General features: G+C 31.1%; 1 protein-coding gene across 6 annotated transcripts in view; it reads left to right on the plus strand.

Annotated features, from left to right (window-relative positions):
• The window catches only part of LOC143232609 (tyrosine-protein phosphatase 10D-like), a 119,884-nt gene that overhangs the window by 94,787 nt on the left and 6,836 nt on the right, over positions 1-18,261 (plus strand). For all 6 annotated transcript variants that reach the window (XR_013017627.1, XM_076468231.1, XM_076468235.1 and 3 more), the window contains 7 exons: positions 1,495-1,712; positions 5,905-6,097; positions 8,593-8,770; positions 9,643-9,895; positions 10,265-10,522; positions 12,478-12,626; positions 13,569-13,704. Coding sequence is in view for 5 of the 6 variants with exons in the window: in XM_076468231.1 (XP_076324346.1) it covers positions 1,495-1,712; positions 5,905-6,097; positions 8,593-8,770; positions 9,643-9,895; positions 10,265-10,522; positions 12,478-12,626; positions 13,569-13,704 (1,385 nt within the window). In the remaining variant the exon portion in view is untranslated. The remainder of the gene's footprint in view (positions 1-1,494; positions 1,713-5,904; positions 6,098-8,592; positions 8,771-9,642; positions 9,896-10,264; positions 10,523-12,477; positions 12,627-13,568; positions 13,705-18,261) is intronic.

Genomic DNA, 18,261 nt, shown 5'->3' on the forward strand with positions numbered 1-18,261 from the left:
ATTTTACATGTTTATGTTTTGTATAAAACAATATATTTTCACTACATCATGCTATAGACCTTCTTGCATAATATCTGTTTCTATATGTACTATATGTCATGAAATCTGTAGTGTATACTAACCTTATATTTCCATATATTCCTGCACAGATGTATTTGCCTTGTCCCCTTGCTGCATATGTAATATCTCAAGGAAATCTCTAAGTTTAATAGCAATTTTGTATTATATGTTGTGTAGATCACATGATAAAGTCATACAAATACCACATATCATCAACAGGACAACTTGCTTTTTCAGAAGTTTTGGATAAATCCTAAAGCTTGTATGATATTCATTGCTTTATGGTTTTATCTCTATATCTCTGATATCAACTTGAAACTTGAAGGGAAAAAAATTCATCTTTGCTTCCATTTGTACAAAAGTTTTATTTTATACCATCCTACAAAAAAAAATCAAAGCAGAGAATGTGAGAAAAGCCCCAGAATTCATCCCAAATACATTTTGAATAGTGGATACCTGTAAAGTATGCTATGCATATATTGTATATTGGGATTAATTGTAACTGAGACCATTAAGCTAAAAAATATCATACAAGCAATTGTTGAGTGCTATTAAAACATGAATGAACATGATGTCACAAAACAGAAGGTTCTACTGTGAAAACATAAACAGCCTGTTCTAGTACCTTTCAAACTACTTAACAATAACTGCAACTTTATTAAAATATTTCCTCAGATGGACAATCATATAGTTATTCTAGCTATTTGTTAAATATTTATTCAAGGCATAGAAAAAGCTGTTACTAACTGTATAATTTTTTGGCTTATAAATTAAGTAATTTACATGGTGTTTAAAAATTTCCAGTGACTTATAATATGTAGCTGTGTTCATGACTGCTTATTCTATGGACTGTTTCATATCTACACAAAACAGCCTCTTCTATTTCCATTATCTGTGTCCAGTCTCATTTCACAAAATTGTTCTTTGTGTAATATTTGTTTATTGAAGTAACCATTCTAACGTAATACATTTCTTATGATCTCATTATTAATTATAAATATATTGGCAATATTCATGTGCTTAAACATAATTTTTAATATTATAAAGATTAGTTTGTTAAACACATTTAGCAATAACTCTACTTTGAGTTGAAAATCAAGTGAAGATACTATGCAATTATACAATGTGATGCACATATTTTTAGTAGATTCTTTTCAAAGTATTTGCATACCAATAAATAGAAAGTTTTCAGAAGTTCTTAGTACAGACTGGTATTCATTAAAGTAGTAACATTGCAGTTAAATTCCTTGTTGGTAAATTTATCCCTGATTCTGTTGATACTTTTATCTAAATGTCTGAGGTTTTATTAACTTGTTTTATTGAAAGTAGGTGAGGTTTACTTTTGCAACTTTCAGTGTCAAAACTATATGTTAAGTTGTGTCTTCGAAACTACTCTTTTGTGGGGATATCCTAAGTAAAACTTCTATTTTCCAGCTCCTCCTGTACCATCAAGTCATATTTTTCCTACTATAATCAGTCATACATCCACAACAATTCAAGTAAGGTACCATAAACATTTTTTTGCTAATACTCATGGCACTATCATAGCATATACACTGATAGTTGCTGAAGATACTGCAAAGGAATCCAGTAGTTTGGAGCTGCCATCATGGGCAGATATTCAGATTTATTCTTCTTGGCCTCCATATCAGGTAACAAAATTCTGGATTAACAAGATTTTTTCATTTACAAGAAATTTATAAAATATTTAAAGTGGTGCAAATTTGAAGAAAACAAGCTTATATCATTTGATTGTTTCAGTTTTGTAAAGACGTACCTATCAATATGTTTGTTTTTTCTGAGTATGTTATCCCCTTCATCACTTATGATTTTTGTAATCATTTATGTACTGATGAGAAGGCCCAAAAGGAAGTAAGAGATTTCATGAACATGAAATACATGTTATTAATGGTAATATCAGCTAATTTCTCAACATTTTTGCAATGAAAAACATGAGCTTTCACATCTTAAACCAGTTATCTTAAGTTCTGCTCTAGTTGAACATTCCTGAGGTGAAAGCAAAGAGCAACACATCATTTTCATCCTGGAAACTCCTTCCTTAAACCTCTCACCCCAAGTTTCCTTTGCTGCTCATGAGACAAAGTTTTAATATCTTACATTCAAAATTTTGTTGAACTACTTTGTGTTATACCAATTAATATAGTATAAAATCTTAGCAAATAATACATATTTTAATAACAAATAAGTTTTAAGTTCATAATTCTACAAGGTAATAATTTAAAAAATTCTGAATTTCCTTAGGCATCTTCTCTTCACTATTTTATCCACCACCTTTCTAAAAATTATGAAATGAAACACAAATTATTCACTAAAAATCATCATTTCTCAAACAAATTATAATTTTTATACCTTTCAGTTTTGTTTGATTAGAGAGCCAGCAAATAGAAAGTCAGATCCCTCCTGCCTCATCCTCCCCTTCAAGATTTGTTAACAGTTCTCTCTTATGTTTAATTATATATTAAACACACAAGTAGCTCATAATAGCTCTTAGGTAATGTATTTTGATAGCATAACATGAACCTCACATTCACTGAGTGATTTACAATTTATAGATGTATACTGTTATGAGCTTAAAGCTGCTTAAAATAAATAAATGCTATTTTATGTTACAATATGAAATCAGTATAGGAAGAAAAAAGTAACTTAGATTTATGTCAATTTTTTTTCTTTGGTGGTTGCTAGTTAGTCAAATTGACGGATTCTGCATAGAAGTAGTTTAGAGAAACTATTTTTAAATTATTTTTAATCTTAACATCAAAACAAATGTTCACTATATATGTGTGGTCAAAGCTTTATTTTAATTTGTTAAAAATACTTTGCTAAAAATATGATTCTTTTATGTGAAATACTTATAGTGTTAACTGAAAGGCTGCCATATTTTGTGAAGCTATACACACTATATTGAAAGTTCAAAGTATTCAGTCTGTAAAGACTTTAAATAAGCACAGACTGGTCATCTGGTTGGCGAAGTTAATAAAGCCCACGTTGAGATAATTAAATGGAATTGAATAAAAAATCTTCATTCATTTATTGTTTCCTTCTCGTCACTACGACCAAAATTTTACATACTTGCATAACTGTGTTCTCATGTTTCTCTTTTTATTCATTTATTGTTTCCTTCTCATCACTACGACCTAAATTTTACATACTTGCATGACTGTGTTCTCATGTTTCTCTTTTTATTTCTTTAACTAATAATTTATAAATTGTAGAAAGGAAATTTTGTGGTATTTTCTTCCCCTTATCAAGACACATGGCAGTCCGTTGTGCAGTCAAAACACATGCAGAACAGGCTGTGTGTTATTAAGTGAAATAAGGTTTAACCATTTTCACTTTCTGTAGCTGAGAGTGTGATTTTATACAAATTACCAGTATTTTCAATGGATGTGCTCTACTGAGCCCTTGTATCACATACCAAATTTTAAGGCTATCTCAAGAAATGTGCAAGTTATAAAATTTCCAATTTTGATCAAATTTCTTCCTGTTTTTTTGTTTTTGCACCTAAAATACAGAGACATTATTTCACAGAAAAACATACTTCACTTTTGTGGATTTTTTTTTCAAATTTTGTGCACTGATGGATTTGTACAGCCTACAAGTAGATTTAAATTGGTCTAAATATAATCTATGTATACAAAGTTATTCAACAAAAACTGCTCAGTTTTGACCAAAATGTTTGTGCACACCTGTGTAAAATGTCGTGTGAGTTTTCTGTCTGAAAATTGCACTACAGCTTCATCTAAGAGTAAAGGTAGAAGCTTTTTAGATTTTTTATCATTCAGATTAAAGATGGCTGATTTAGAGCAGTTAAAAACATTTGCAAATATATAAATATTGGTTAGGCTAAGAAAACAAGATTAGCAGTTTCTTGCTCAAGTTTACAAAAGTAGTGAATGGTTATCATTCATTATTAATTGCTAACTTTTAAGCACAAATTAGCTAAATTTTACAAAAGTCTCCCAATTAATGTTTAGTGTTATATGATATTATGTTAAACAATTAGTGTAAATAATGATGCTTGATATGGGTGCACTGAGTACATATGGGTGATGAGAAGAAACTGTTAATCTAGTTTCCATGACATTACTTTAAAGAAAGTTATTAACATTGTTTTTAGAGATTAGACTACCACCATATATTTTAAAGAATCTAGTTAGTTCTATAAATTATAGTTCTGTTTTTAACAATAGGGCTGGTAAACGAGTAGCCCAAGTGTTGGCAGTGGGTAGTTATGACTAGCCGCCTTGTCTCTGGTCTTACACTGCTAAATTAGGGATGGCTAGCACAGATAGTCCTCATGTAGCTTTGCGAGAAATTCAAAAACAAACAATCATTTACAAATGTTTTATTTTATTAATTATCATAGATCTGTGTTTTACTATCTTGTTTGTTTTATTTTCCTATTTTTGTAATGTGTATATGATGTTGTTTATACTTTTCCATTTGGATACTCCAATTCAGATTTGTTTCTTACTTGGTTCTTATAATGGTGTTTGCATGTCTGATGAAAGGTCTTGGCCTGAAATTTCATGAGTTCAAAATAAATATACAATGTTTTCTGTCTGCTGTTTAGTTTTTTTACAAGTAATATATTTTTTTTAAAACTGTGATAATGTTTGATGTTCTTATTTATTGGCTGACCTCTGGCTGTTGCATCACATTGTTTAAAAGTTATTTGTTGATCTGCTAGTTAGTTGGCTGAACTAATGTTTAATAGAAGTGGACAATGGCAATATGGCATTAAGTGTTGTATACACATGAAACCACAGAGTAACTGTGTATTAAGTTGTTTATAGTACCACAAGTCATTAATAGGCTGCATTTTAGAGGCAGTGAATGTCCCAGTAATAGGTGATGCTAAATGTGTGACTGTATTTACTCATAATATAGGTGTGGAATAATCAGATCAAACTGAATTAATTTAAGTGCAATGGTGTAGCACTTAAAGATTATCCCTATATTTAGGGATAATCTGTATAGGTTTACAGATTAAAAGGGTATTTAGCAGGATAATGATTATGGAATAATACTGTATCCCTGACTAAATGAGTCTGAGCACAAAAAATGCTGGCTAAATGCAAAGTAATGTAAAAAATGAACAGTCTTTATTAATTTACAATGCTTGGTATTCTTAAACAAAGAACATTTTTTAGTACTAGATCTTCCTTCAGGCTACTTATTCTTTAAAACTGTGTACCAAACTTTTCAGTTCCAATGTTTCTTACATTATATAAGAAGTGCTTTATTTATCTAGAATGATGAGCAATAATCACATGACTATTTATTTTCATTCAAACATAGATGAGGCCTTAACCTTGAAATATCATCTGTTCAATGATTGCATGACACTGTTGTCAACAGCTTTGCCAAAGTGCAGTGTTACAGCAATACCCACCCTATGCCAGAACTTATATTATCTCCTAATAAAGAAGGGCAAAAGCAGTTTAAATGGATGAACTTGATGGTTTTCTCAACTATGTGTTGTTGTAAAAACTAAGAATAACTTCATAGTACATACTATGATATTACAAGAAAATAGAAATGTATGGTATATGACTGTATCAGGCAGGGTCTTTTGTTCTGATGATATAATAAGCCCTCTGTCAGTCTTAAAAACTTGGTAAATGAGATTTTGAGCAGATGTTTGTGCTCCTATTTGCATTGTGTCACAGTTGAATTATCAATTACTGTCTGCAGCAGGTTTTATAAAGATAACTTCTACATAAATTAAAAGTGAGCGATGCTCTTTAATTAGAGCTTTGTTGTTAAAATCAAAGTAAATACATTTATAAATATTTATTGTACCTTTGTTTATAAACCTAGGTGACAGAACCATATCAACCATTTAATGATAGTTCAGTGGAAGACTTCATTATAGGAAACATGGATTGTCTACCTTCAACACGATACTGTAATGGGCCCTTGAAAGCAGGATCTATGTACAGAATTAAACTGCGTGGTTATACAACAACTGATAAGTTTGCTGATACTGTTTATTCTCCCCCAGTACAAACAGGTAATAAAATCAAAACATTGAATAATAAGTTATGTTGCAAAAAAAATCTCTATTGTAGTGCTATAATTTCTGAATTCTAGTTTCTGCACTATTATGTTTATGTAAATTCTGCATTTTTGTCATTATGCTTTTAAACATAAAGCAAAAAAGAAAGTCACCAGAAATTTCATTATTTCATTTCCTTAAAATTCTGCTACTTCATTTTAGGGATAAATTGCCAAGCAACTAACTAAAATTAGTCTTTTTATTTTATCCACAATCAGCAACTGCTCTGCTTAATTTATCATGTTTTCATCATGAGAAACCAGGTTTTACACTAAAATGTCTTTCTAAAATGCCTAAAAACATAGTGTGCACTGTAATAAAGAATATATGTTACAATACTGTGTTCAGGAAGTTTTGAGTTTTCTTTATGATGTGGACTTGAATTCAAAATACCTGTAAGTATACTAGTCGTCAGAAATGTGTTTTTTTTAATATTAGCTGTTAAATTTAGAAAATTTTCAAATATTAGGGGACTTGTGATGGAAATATGCTTGAAAACTAAATTCACTCTTATTACATTGTTGCTGTATAGTTTTCAATATATACACCATATACTACTATGCTGATGACATTCTGGTGTGCAGCAAAGGCTCTAGTACAGTTGAAACTAAATGAAGGATGAGCCCATTCCTTAGCAGAGTGATTGAATTACCTAGTGGAAATGGTCATTAGTCCTGCCAAAGCCATGTTCAACACACTCTACAATGGGCAAACTTGTGAGAGCAAGCCATTACCATCTTCTGTAGACACTACTTTTCCCTTGGAAGAAACAACGAAGTGTCTAGGATAATCTTTGGCAAACGTAACTCAACTACACCAGTCTCATTAACACTAAATTATCCGGGGCTACCAAAGGTACCAGTGTACAGGTGATATACAGCTGCCACTGAGATAACCCATAAATAGCAAATATCAGGTTTGCCCAGTTGGAATAAACATTTAGATCCACTAGGATTTGTGGATATCAGCCTTAACAGAAAATGTAGAGATTGGACTTGGGGAGGAAGCTAAAAACGTCTGTCACAACTCTTAAAGAGCATCATAGCCACAGATGGTTCCTACACCAAAGATGGTGACAGAAATGGTTGGGCATTCATCATTTAATGGAGCAACAACATTCTGTGTAAGATTGGTTGAGCAATCAAGCTTCCCACAAGCAACATAAGTATGTAAATGGAAACCATAAACCAATCTATCCTCTGGATTACTAAAAGTGCCAAACCACAAATTGTCAGTGTCACCATTATGATATATGTGCTGACTCATAAGCAGTACTCTATAAATTTAGAGTGTTTGATCTGTTGGTATGGCAGAAAGCAAAACAGTCACATGGTAAGACCATCACTTGGATACATATGTTTGGCCATACAGGAATAAACATAATGAGGAAGCTGACAAACTCGCAAGGAAAGCATCCTTATCAAATCCAGTATAATTCCATTGGTAGGATATTGACCTCTTCCGCTGTAGTGAGGTGAAAGTGGAAATGCTATAAATCATCATTTACATCTGAAGAAAGTGAAATTATCGGAAAACCAGGTAACACGTGGTGTAGTTTAAAAAAAAAAAAGCAAAAGATGGAATCAGTAACTCAGTAGGCAACTATAAAGACATTGGTAACACAAGTCAAGGGCTCTCTTTCACCACCTGTTAAGTACCAGTTTGATAATTTAATATAAAGTCTGAATATTGTAGGTTGTTTGCTATGTATCAGATTGCTTTTGGTGGTCATTAGTTAAATAGTATGGTCTTCACATGAGAAGTCAGTACCTGTTGACACAACCCGAGTCACATGAGGGGTCAGTGCCTGGTAGCACAACCATCCGGATTGTCATATGTTACTTAGAGTATCTTTGTAACTTATATCATGCACATATTATCAAGCCGTCAACTTATTTTGTATTTGAGTGGCTTTTTTATATTTCCTCATCATAAGGAAAAATGAGCTTGTTTAATGTTATGTATCATGATATATTTTTGCCAAGAAATCTTCCTGAGTTGCAGTGACACTTTAAGTGTTTTTATGAAGTGTATTTTAATAAAGTTTAAGTACATATGTGAATCATTCTCAGTCTATCATATGATATACATTGTAATATTTCAAACCTACATAGGGCAGAAGTTACTATGTATTATCAGTAAGAGAATAAAAGTATGAATCTTTTATATGACATTATATTTTCCTTTTTTTGGGATTTATAGTATACATATGTTTCAAAAGAATATTTTTATAAATGTTGAAATTAAGGTGGTAAAAATTATTTCTTGTTGTTTGATAGTTTTCTTTTATACTAATTTTCTAATTTTTTTTCTTAATTTAAGATATGGCTGTGACATTGTGAATTTCAAAGGAAAATTCATTTTTAATGTGCTTTTTAATCATTTAACCAGCTTTTATTTTATTCTCTAATAATTATTTTCCCACATGTTTTGTAAATTTTAATTAACAGATCCAAATAACACTGCACTTATTGCTGGAGTTCTTGTTCCTTTGTTTCTTCTGGCTGCCATGGGCATCATTCTTATCATTATATACCGTCACCGTTTTAGACCTTTTGTCAAGAAAACCAATGACGTTTTTGGAAAAGAAGATGCCTTTTCAATTAATGAAAGTGAAATCATAATAAGGTGATTGTTTTCTTGAAATTTTGAAACAAATGTGAAAGAAACATAAATCATACCTAAACTAAAGTACTGATTAATGTACGTTAAAATGCATTTTTATAAGCACATAGAGTTTGCAGAGGCATTTCCAGAAGGGCAGGATATGCACTCTTATCTCAGCTGAAAGACCATGTTTTTGTAATCAGGCATTAGATAAATATGTTTAACTTCAAGGATTAATCATTTACATGAGTTGGAAAACATTTGAAAAATATTATTTGTAGTATTTAAAAAAAAGAGGCTGGTTAATAATTCTTGCCCCCAAGTTTAATTTACATCATGCAAACATGTTAGTGCAACAATAAAAGCATATATTTTTGTTGAAAGCAGATTTGTCTACTGTAAACATTAGGTCATAAACAGAAACATTATAAAGTCAACAACTTTAGTTCGTTTAGCTCTGATTATTGTGTTTTTGTTTGTAATACAGGTTGGTAGTTAAATGCTGCTTTTAACTACATTTTTTTTTTAAGTTAAATTGTCCCATTGTATGAGAGGTAAGGTTGAGGGCTTGTGTAAACCATATTTTGGTATAATTGGTGGGCATGACAAAGATTATCCATAGAAGTACCTATATGTTTTCAACATAAACAAACAAGCAAATAACTTGAAGAAAAAAAACCTTCCCAACAAGTGCAAATTCCTAGAACTATTACTGATTGTTTTATTTTCATTCATCTTTATCTGAAACAAAGTTTTTATTTCATTAGTTTGCAGAAATTAGACATATAGTGTAAAACTTGATATTGTAGCCTTATTTGGGCAAATTGACAAATGGTTTACTTTCATGAAAATATTACATTGTGTTTAAACCTTGTCTTTTTCTATTATTACAGTCGGCCCATCAAGTTGAGAGATTTTGCAGAACATTTTAAAATTATGTCAGCGGATTCTGAATTTAGGTTCTCTGAAGAGTTTGAACTTCTCAAATATGTAGGACGTGAAAAACCATGTTCTGCAGCAGACTTACCTGTTAACAGACCAAAGAATCGTTTCACCAACATTCTACCATATGACCATTCTCGTGTAAAGCTACTTCCCACAGATGATGAGGAAGGTTCTGATTATATCAATGCTAATTATATTCCTGTGAGTGTAACTCATGGATTTCTTAATTTTGTATTTGTTTGATTTGTTGCTTTGAATAAAGTTCATAAATTGTCTTTCAATAATCCATCTATAAAGAGAATATTCCTGTTCCAACATATATAATAGCTCAAAAAGTATACTTTATTTGCTGATTGTATTAATACTAAAGCTCAGAATTACTCTTTGCATGAGTATTTTTTGTATTCTTTAAAAATATATTGTACTTCAATTTCATTTCATGAAAATTCTCACATGAAGTAATTCAGAAAGTGAATATTACAAATAACAACAGCCATCTGACTTAGATAGACAGATGTTAATAAAAAACAAATCTCTCATTCATTCTTAACCTTGTATCAATTTCATTAGGGGTACAATTCTCCTCGAGAGTTCATAGTGACTCAAGGCCCTCTTCTTAGTACCAGAGACGACTTCTGGAGAATGATATGGGAACAGAACATCCGTGTAATTGTTATGCTCACTCGTTGTATTGAGAAGGGAAGAGAAAAGTGTGATCATTATTGGCCATTTGACACACAACCCGTGTATTATGGAGATATTGAAGTTACTGTTTTTAATGAATCCCTGTATACAGACTGGACAATATCAGAGTTTCAAGTCTGCAAGGTATAATGAGTTTTATTATGATTCATAAAATTTGTAAATAAAACTCAAAATATGCTTTTGCAAAAATTTATGAAATTAAGAGTTCCGCACAAAAATCACATTTTGTGATGTTGTTAGTTAAGAATTTTGTTTGAAATATTTTGTATGAAATTGTAATATGAATTAATCCTTAGTTATTTTAACGTTTTGAATTTATATTGTAGAAAGTTATGTAAACTGTTAATGGTATTTTAAAATGTAGATGTCAGATTACTTTAATGAAATTATCAAAGATTGTTTAAGAGTGCTGGACACACAGATCTCCCATTAATGCAGATTAACTCTATTCTTCAAAATATCAGATTCTGTGTTTCTTATACAGATGTTTTAACAGTCTTTAACTGTATCTTTCTTAACTTAAGAAATATATTAAAATTAATATTAAAATATATTAAAAGTGATATTAAATATCACTTTTTGCCTATATGAATTTATTGAAGAAACTCAGGTTTGGATGAAAACATACTTAGTTCACTTCTAGGTTTCAAAGAGTTATACACAGTGCTGTCTTATTAGGTATAACTGTAGTTTACATTTAGCTGATAAAGATTAACTCCATTTTTACGTAAGTGAGTAATTTCAATAAAAAATATCTGTAGGTATTATCTAATACACAATACATCTGTTAATAGTTAATGATTGTTTAGTTTTCCATGACAGAAGAGTTAAAAGTTAATTATTTTAAAGACAGTAGTTATGACAAGTTTCTTTACTTAATTCTGTACTAGTTGTACATTGTGTTTGTAATTACATTGTTGTCGAAGCATTACTAATATTGTTGACATCACATTACATGAACCTTCAGTATTTTTCTTACTGAGTATTGTTAAGTCTGTGCTATTGAAATGGAAAGTTCCAGCCCTCAGTGATTAACATATAAAAATAGACAACCAAACAAGAGCAAGTCAAGTTAAGTAAAATAACATACTGAAAAAGTCAAGTGTAGTTCAGTCAGAAAATTTGTTAGAAAGGGAAAGTTAGCTGGTGTGTGAGTGTTTAGCCATAACAGTTTTTATCATAAAGTGAGTTTTGCAGTTTAATAGAGATAAGGAGAATAATTTGTCTTATTAAAGGGTCTTATAAAATAACTGAACCAACCTGTGTGGACTTTAATGAAAAGGAGACAATTACTTGAAGTTCGAGATACAGTTGTAGCAAGCTACGAGATAGCATGTTTGTTTGGTTTGTTTCTTTTTAATTTCGTGCAAAGCTACATGAGGGTTATCTGCACTAGCAGTGGAAAACGTGAGGAGAGGCAGCTAATAATTAACACCATTGCTAACTCTTGGGCTACTCTTTAACCAACAAAGAGTAAGACTTATTGTCATATTATAATGCCTCCACAGCTAAAATGGCAAGCATATTTGATGGGACTGGGATGCAAACCCATGATCCTCAGATTGGGTGTCAAGTGCCCATAGGAACCTGGCCATATTGGACCTAGTGTTAGTGAATTATTCACTGATATTATTGTAATAAGAGAGGGAAAAAAAATTGTTTGTCTTGTCACTTCAATTCTAGTATAGTTGAATCAACCTAAGTAGGCTTTTGACAGGAAAAGAGAATTGGGAAGAATTTTAGAAACAACAACATTCCATAGTGTAAATAATTTTTTATGTACATGTGACAGATTTTAAGTATATTTATATATACACATATATATTATTTTAAAGCAAGTGGAGTGTGTACTGTCCATTTATTGTCAAATTTAATGCTTACAAGTCACTGACACTTACTATGGAAGAATCCTTAGCACGACACAAATGTAATGTGAAAACAATAAAATACTTTTGTATTTAAAGTAAAAAAAAATTATTTATTGGGAACAAATTATATCCAAACATATTTAGATTAAAATTTTAGAAATGTACTTCAAACTTTTTTTTAATAACTTCATTTTTTTCTTTTTTATTTAGAATGACCAATCTCGTATGGTGAGACACTTTCATTTCACAACTTGGCCAGATTTTGGAGTGCCAAGTCCTCCACAAATACTCATTAAGTTTGTTCGTACCTTTCGAGAACGTGTAGTGCAAGATAACAGACCTATACTAGTACATTGCAGGTAATAATTCATAAATACCTAGGTTTTGTTCAACGTTTGTTACTTATATGCTGCTGTAAAACAGTGTGTCTTATAGAATTGTCTTTTATCTCAACTGAAAGGTAATGCAATCTCTATTAAAATAACAATAATAATTTTCACTTTTTGATATTTCAGACTGTGAAGACTTCTGCAGTGTACATTCCCCTTTAATAATCATGTAATAAAGGCATTGATGTTAAATTAAGTCTGTTTTCAACTAAAGTAGTTTTTTTTTGGGGATAATATATATATCTGATAGAGTACCATAAGTTTGCAATCTTTGTTCGTTGCATAAACAATTAACAAACAGTTTTTGAGGTTTCTAATATATTTAATAGTTACTGTGGGATGCATGCTAAAAAATGTAAAATATGCAGTGTTTCTCAAATTACACTATGTAACACAAATTTTATTCCTGGATAGTATGTGTTATTTTTTAATTGCTTATGCTGTAAAAGTTCAGAAAATGGCCATTATTCCCTTTAAACTTTGCTTTTGTGACCTGGATAATGAAATTTAGAAATTAACCTATTTTCTATGTAAAAACAGAAAAATTTGCACATTTTCATTTACATAAGGTCTGAATAAAACAACATATGAATCAAGATTTATATGTATTTATACTAAAGTTTACAAAAATGTTTAGAAGTGAGTAGTTTTTCGAGATTCGTGACTGTAATGTAAATCACTTTCACGTATCAGCCCCCAAATATAGTCTTCCATCATGTTTTCGTTATACACTCACAGGTCACAAAAGCAAAGTTTGAAGAGAAAAATAAGTCTTTTCCATTTACTTTAGGCATAAGCAATTGGGAAAGAACACTTTCTGCCCAGGAACAAGAAAAAGTAAACATTTTGTTACATAGTGTTATATAATTTTAAAGCTGAAACAGCTGAAATATGTTTTTTTTTTATTGTTAGTGCTGGAGTTGGAAGATCAGGAACATTTATTGCTCTAGATCATATCTTACAACACATTCAGAAGTATGACTACGTGGATATCTTTGGTCTAGTGCATGAGATGAGAAAGGAAAGGGTTTGGATGGTTCAGAATGAGGTGATACAAAACTTCAATTATTTGATTTAATTATGAAATAATTATTTCATAATTTATATTTTAACAAATGGCCCTGATAAAAAATTGCATGCTCTCCTATTAAAATCTAGCTGTGAAGCACTTAATACTTCTGTCTGATGCAGTGAAAGTAGTAAAGGTTTAAAAAGACATGCATTTAATCTGTGATACGTAAGCATTGTACAGTAGCCTATGGTATGTATAACTTTTTCCTTAGTTGTGATTTTCTGTCATGGATAGTAAATAAATCTCCAACAATTCGTCACTTAGTCTGTGATACGTAAATATTGTACAGTAGCCTCTGATATGTATAACTTTTTCCTTAGTTGTGATTTTCTGTCATGAGTAGTAAATAAATCTCTAACAATTCGTCACTTAGTCTGTGATATGTAAATATTGTACAGTAGCCTCTGATGTGTATAACCTTTTCCTTAGTTGTGATTCGATTAATAGCTGTTTCTTCATCTTCTGTTTGTTTGTGACACTTAATCTGTCATAAACTGTCTCGGAGAAAATATTATTAAAGTAATTTATAGTTATTACAAGTGTTAAGTGTGGTATGTTAGAAAGTATCCCTAAAAACAAACACTATAGCCTTTGGAAGAGTAAAATCTCAAATCACTGAATGCATTCTTTATTATGAATTAATGAAGATTTTCTTTTATTTTTAAATACTAAGTTACAAGCTATGCTCAGAAGATTGTTTAGTTACCTAAAAGGTTTTGATTTGATTTTTCAAACGATCATCAAATAAAAAAATGTAATATGTATTTTTTGTCAGTATTTCCGAAAGCTCTTATTGATATATAAGTGCAACTAATATATATTTCTTATAAAAATATTTTTCTCTCAGTATTTCATTTCATTAAGTGACAGCAACACTGAAAGATATGAATATAACTGAAATTATTATAAGAGCATAAAAGATTAAATGCAAAAGCCCAGCAACTGTTTTGTGTCATGCTGATGAATGAGTCTAAGTATATTGTTGTAAGATCACAAGTGGACTACAAATGCTTGTAAATAGCCTGTCAGCCACTGAAATGCGTAAAATAGGACAACTTGTCATTATTTATAATAAGAATAATAAAGAATCAATCCAAAGTTACTATAAATTTCTACTATATTGCTGGAACAGTTGATATTATATAGTTTGTACTGCAGAATCTCTTACAAAGACAATTAGAACCTGTTTAATTATTGTTGTTTCACACCAAGACTTTTAGAATTAGAAACCAAACCACATTTGAAACAAAACAACTATATAATTACTTTTGTCCCACTCTATACTTTTGATCTTCATACAAGCAAAACTAGATTATAACAATATTACAAATACAATAATAATGATTCAACTAATTATTGTAAAGTCAGTAATAGCTAACAAGAAGGTAAATTTAAAGTTGCCAGCTACTTTTCACACTAATGGTTGACTCTTTCTCTTTGATCAGTGAAACTTGGTTTTCATGTTTGTAGTGGGCACACAGGTAGCCCATTTTGGTTTGTTTTTTGGGTTTTTTTGCATAAAAAACTATTTAGCTGCAAAATGTTCTGACTCATGCACTTGTCTGCTTGTTTTTTCTACATTGGTAATCTCACATTTGATACAAGTAATCAAACAGATAGCACTCTTTAAAGTTCCACTAATTATACAATTCACAGTTTTTGAATTAAAGAAGAAAAGTTCATTCAAAATTTTAAATTTTGTAAAATGTTAGAGAAAATATTTCTGCAAACTAATAACTAACAGTTTAGTGTAATAACTGTAAGGTTTTGTTCAGTAGAAGACAAAAATAATGGGAAAATTTTCCTTTCGAACTACAAAATTACATTCACCTTGCACATATGTAAGTACTCATAAGTCAATGTAAAATAAGGATATTGTATCATCACCATTTCTTTGCCTAATATATTGTAGTTCTTGTAGCATTTTGAATACAAGAGACACATGTTTATTGAACAGTTTGTTATGTCACTAGTTTAGAGCTTTTAACTTGAACAACTGCTGACCTCACTGGTTTTTCCATATTTTTGTATTATTTTAAGCAACAGTATAAAATGTTATCTGAAATGATTGGTACAAAAGTCGTAAATAAAGAGAATGTACCAAATAACCATCCATTATTATCATATTCTTCTTTTTGTGATCAGAGAGGTATGTTTGGTGGGTTGATTCTTATACAAACCCTTTTAGTATTCCTTTTTCTTTTTTTAATTCTGAATAGAACTCATTACAGTATCTGGAATCTGACTTATCAATCATTTGCCTAAATTTGTATTAATTTTCAAGCTGTAAAGGAATAAAACTCACTCTAGTCTGAAAACATCCCACACAAAACATGGTAGTGGCTACAGATGTTGGTCAGTGCAGAATCTGGTTCCTTAGCTCTATAAAACCATTATATCTCTACTCACAAATTTCTGTCAGTGAAGATGGCCAGTGGCCAAGAAAGTCTTACAAAGATTAACATGGCTCAGTCGATTGCTCTTAAACTCAGTCTTTTTATGGTCAAATACTATTCAGAAAATGTTATTTTTGGAGTGAAGTATGATTTTAGAGGCTAACAGATTTAGACCTTTTGGATTTAATTTGAATGTTGGAAAAGATAACAGTACTTTTGAATTCAGTTTCATTGACTCACAAACTGGGTATTAAGTGAAATATTGAGTCACAATCATGATGTGAAAGTAACACATTAAAATTGTTGAATGAATAGTCAGGAAAGAGTTATGTACATCTGTGAAGAATTTTTCAGGTCAATTTGTGGAGTTACATTAATATATGATCTGCAAAAAGTTGATATTTAGTGTTAAAATATTAAATAATACCACTCATGTTTGAAATTGTTCGCACCACTTCGGTATTCTGTTATGATCTTGCAACAGTGTGCTTTGGCTCATACAGTTATGTAATAAATACTGTTTTTGAACTTGTATGTTTTGTACCCTTCTTTACTTGTGTTTCACTTGCAAATTACATCTTTGTGTAATATTATTCAAGGCAAGCACAATCAATAATTGGAAAAAAAATATTTTCATGTGCTATCACTTTAAAGGATATGTATGTATGTGTTGTGTGTTTCTACATATACACGTTACATCTACATTTACACTATAATCCAGTATCAAAATCAAATCTGTTTTTTTTTCATTTCTGTCTAATTCAATTGCAGTCCAAATGTACAAAATATGAAAGCCATAGAGATTAGGAATTAAACCAGCTATTTTAAACTACTGTTTATAATAATATTATTTGTCTTTCCAGTTAAATAAACTAACAGCATCTTACCCTTACAAACTTTTTATGGTATATATTTTTTATAGCTTCTCTCGAAAAGATCTCCATGTAAATCCCAAGTTGTTATGTGTGGAGATGCTCTTCCTTCTTTCCTCCATACTAGCGTGTTTGTCGTCTTCTGCTGTGGCTTTGCATGTGTGTTTTATCTGTTGTTGAAACACACTAGATTATGATGAAATTTTGGCTCAGGTCCATTTACATTTAGGATTTATGTATGACTCCATTTTTGCAGCAGTACATTTTTGATACAATCCTGGGAGCCATGGATGGCATTGGCCCAACAATAATCTACCCTTATCAATATTGTTTGACATTTGACTTGGTCGAAGCCCCTTGTGACACCTATTGCCATTTTCTGTTATTCCTCCTCCAAACACTTATTTTTTGTGCTTTTTGTTTTCTCAGAAATGCACCCCACATCACCAACATTACTGGTGGGCTCTAGTCCAGCTGGGGTAGCTTGTCAGTTTTTTACATTGCTGGTGTTTCGTTGTCAAGGGTTCAAAGGGTCCATCATGTTTTGTCAGGAAGATTTATGACCTCTTTCTTTTTCTACCTCCCATACCTTCTTTTCCAATCTCCTTCCTTCCTACTTGGGATCCCATGACCAGTCAGTATCTGTCAGAAGTGGCTTGGGAATTGCTTTCTGAGCAGGCCATCAAACCTGTTCTTCATCATTCATCAATTTTTTTATTCCTGACATTTTGTAGTCCTCAATAAAACTGGGGACTGAAGGCCAATCATAGATTCATCTTTCCTCAACTGCCTTGTTTACCTGCCCATTTTACCAAAGCCTTTTCTCACCCCGAGGTGGGAATTTTCTCACGGTTTGTGGATGACCAAAATTGATGTTGCCAACATCATCTTTATAAACCTTTATCAGTTCTCCTACTCTGTAGTGAATGGCACCTTACCAGTTATTAACTTGAAATCTCCACTGTACATGGCTTTGCAATGCTCACTGAGATTGGATGTTCCACAAGATCACTCATATGTGAATAACCTTATGATATTTTGCCTTGTTAACATTCATATCCCAGACTGTACCATCGATGAACAACATGGATAAAGCAAAAGGGGTTAGCTTCCTATGCCTGTAGTGAATAACTCAGTATCATCTACTTTTCAAAATAGAATTTTGTCGTCACCCACTGCACTGGTTTAGGTGATGACATTCTGCCAAACTCTCCATTGCCTTTTCATCCTCCTTTCATCAAGTGAAGTACAGGAGTCCTTACCAC

This window comes from Tachypleus tridentatus, chromosome 11, assembly GCF_004210375.1.
Source record: "Tachypleus tridentatus isolate NWPU-2018 chromosome 11, ASM421037v1, whole genome shotgun sequence".
NCBI lineage: Eukaryota > Metazoa > Arthropoda > Merostomata > Xiphosura > Limulidae > Tachypleus > Tachypleus tridentatus.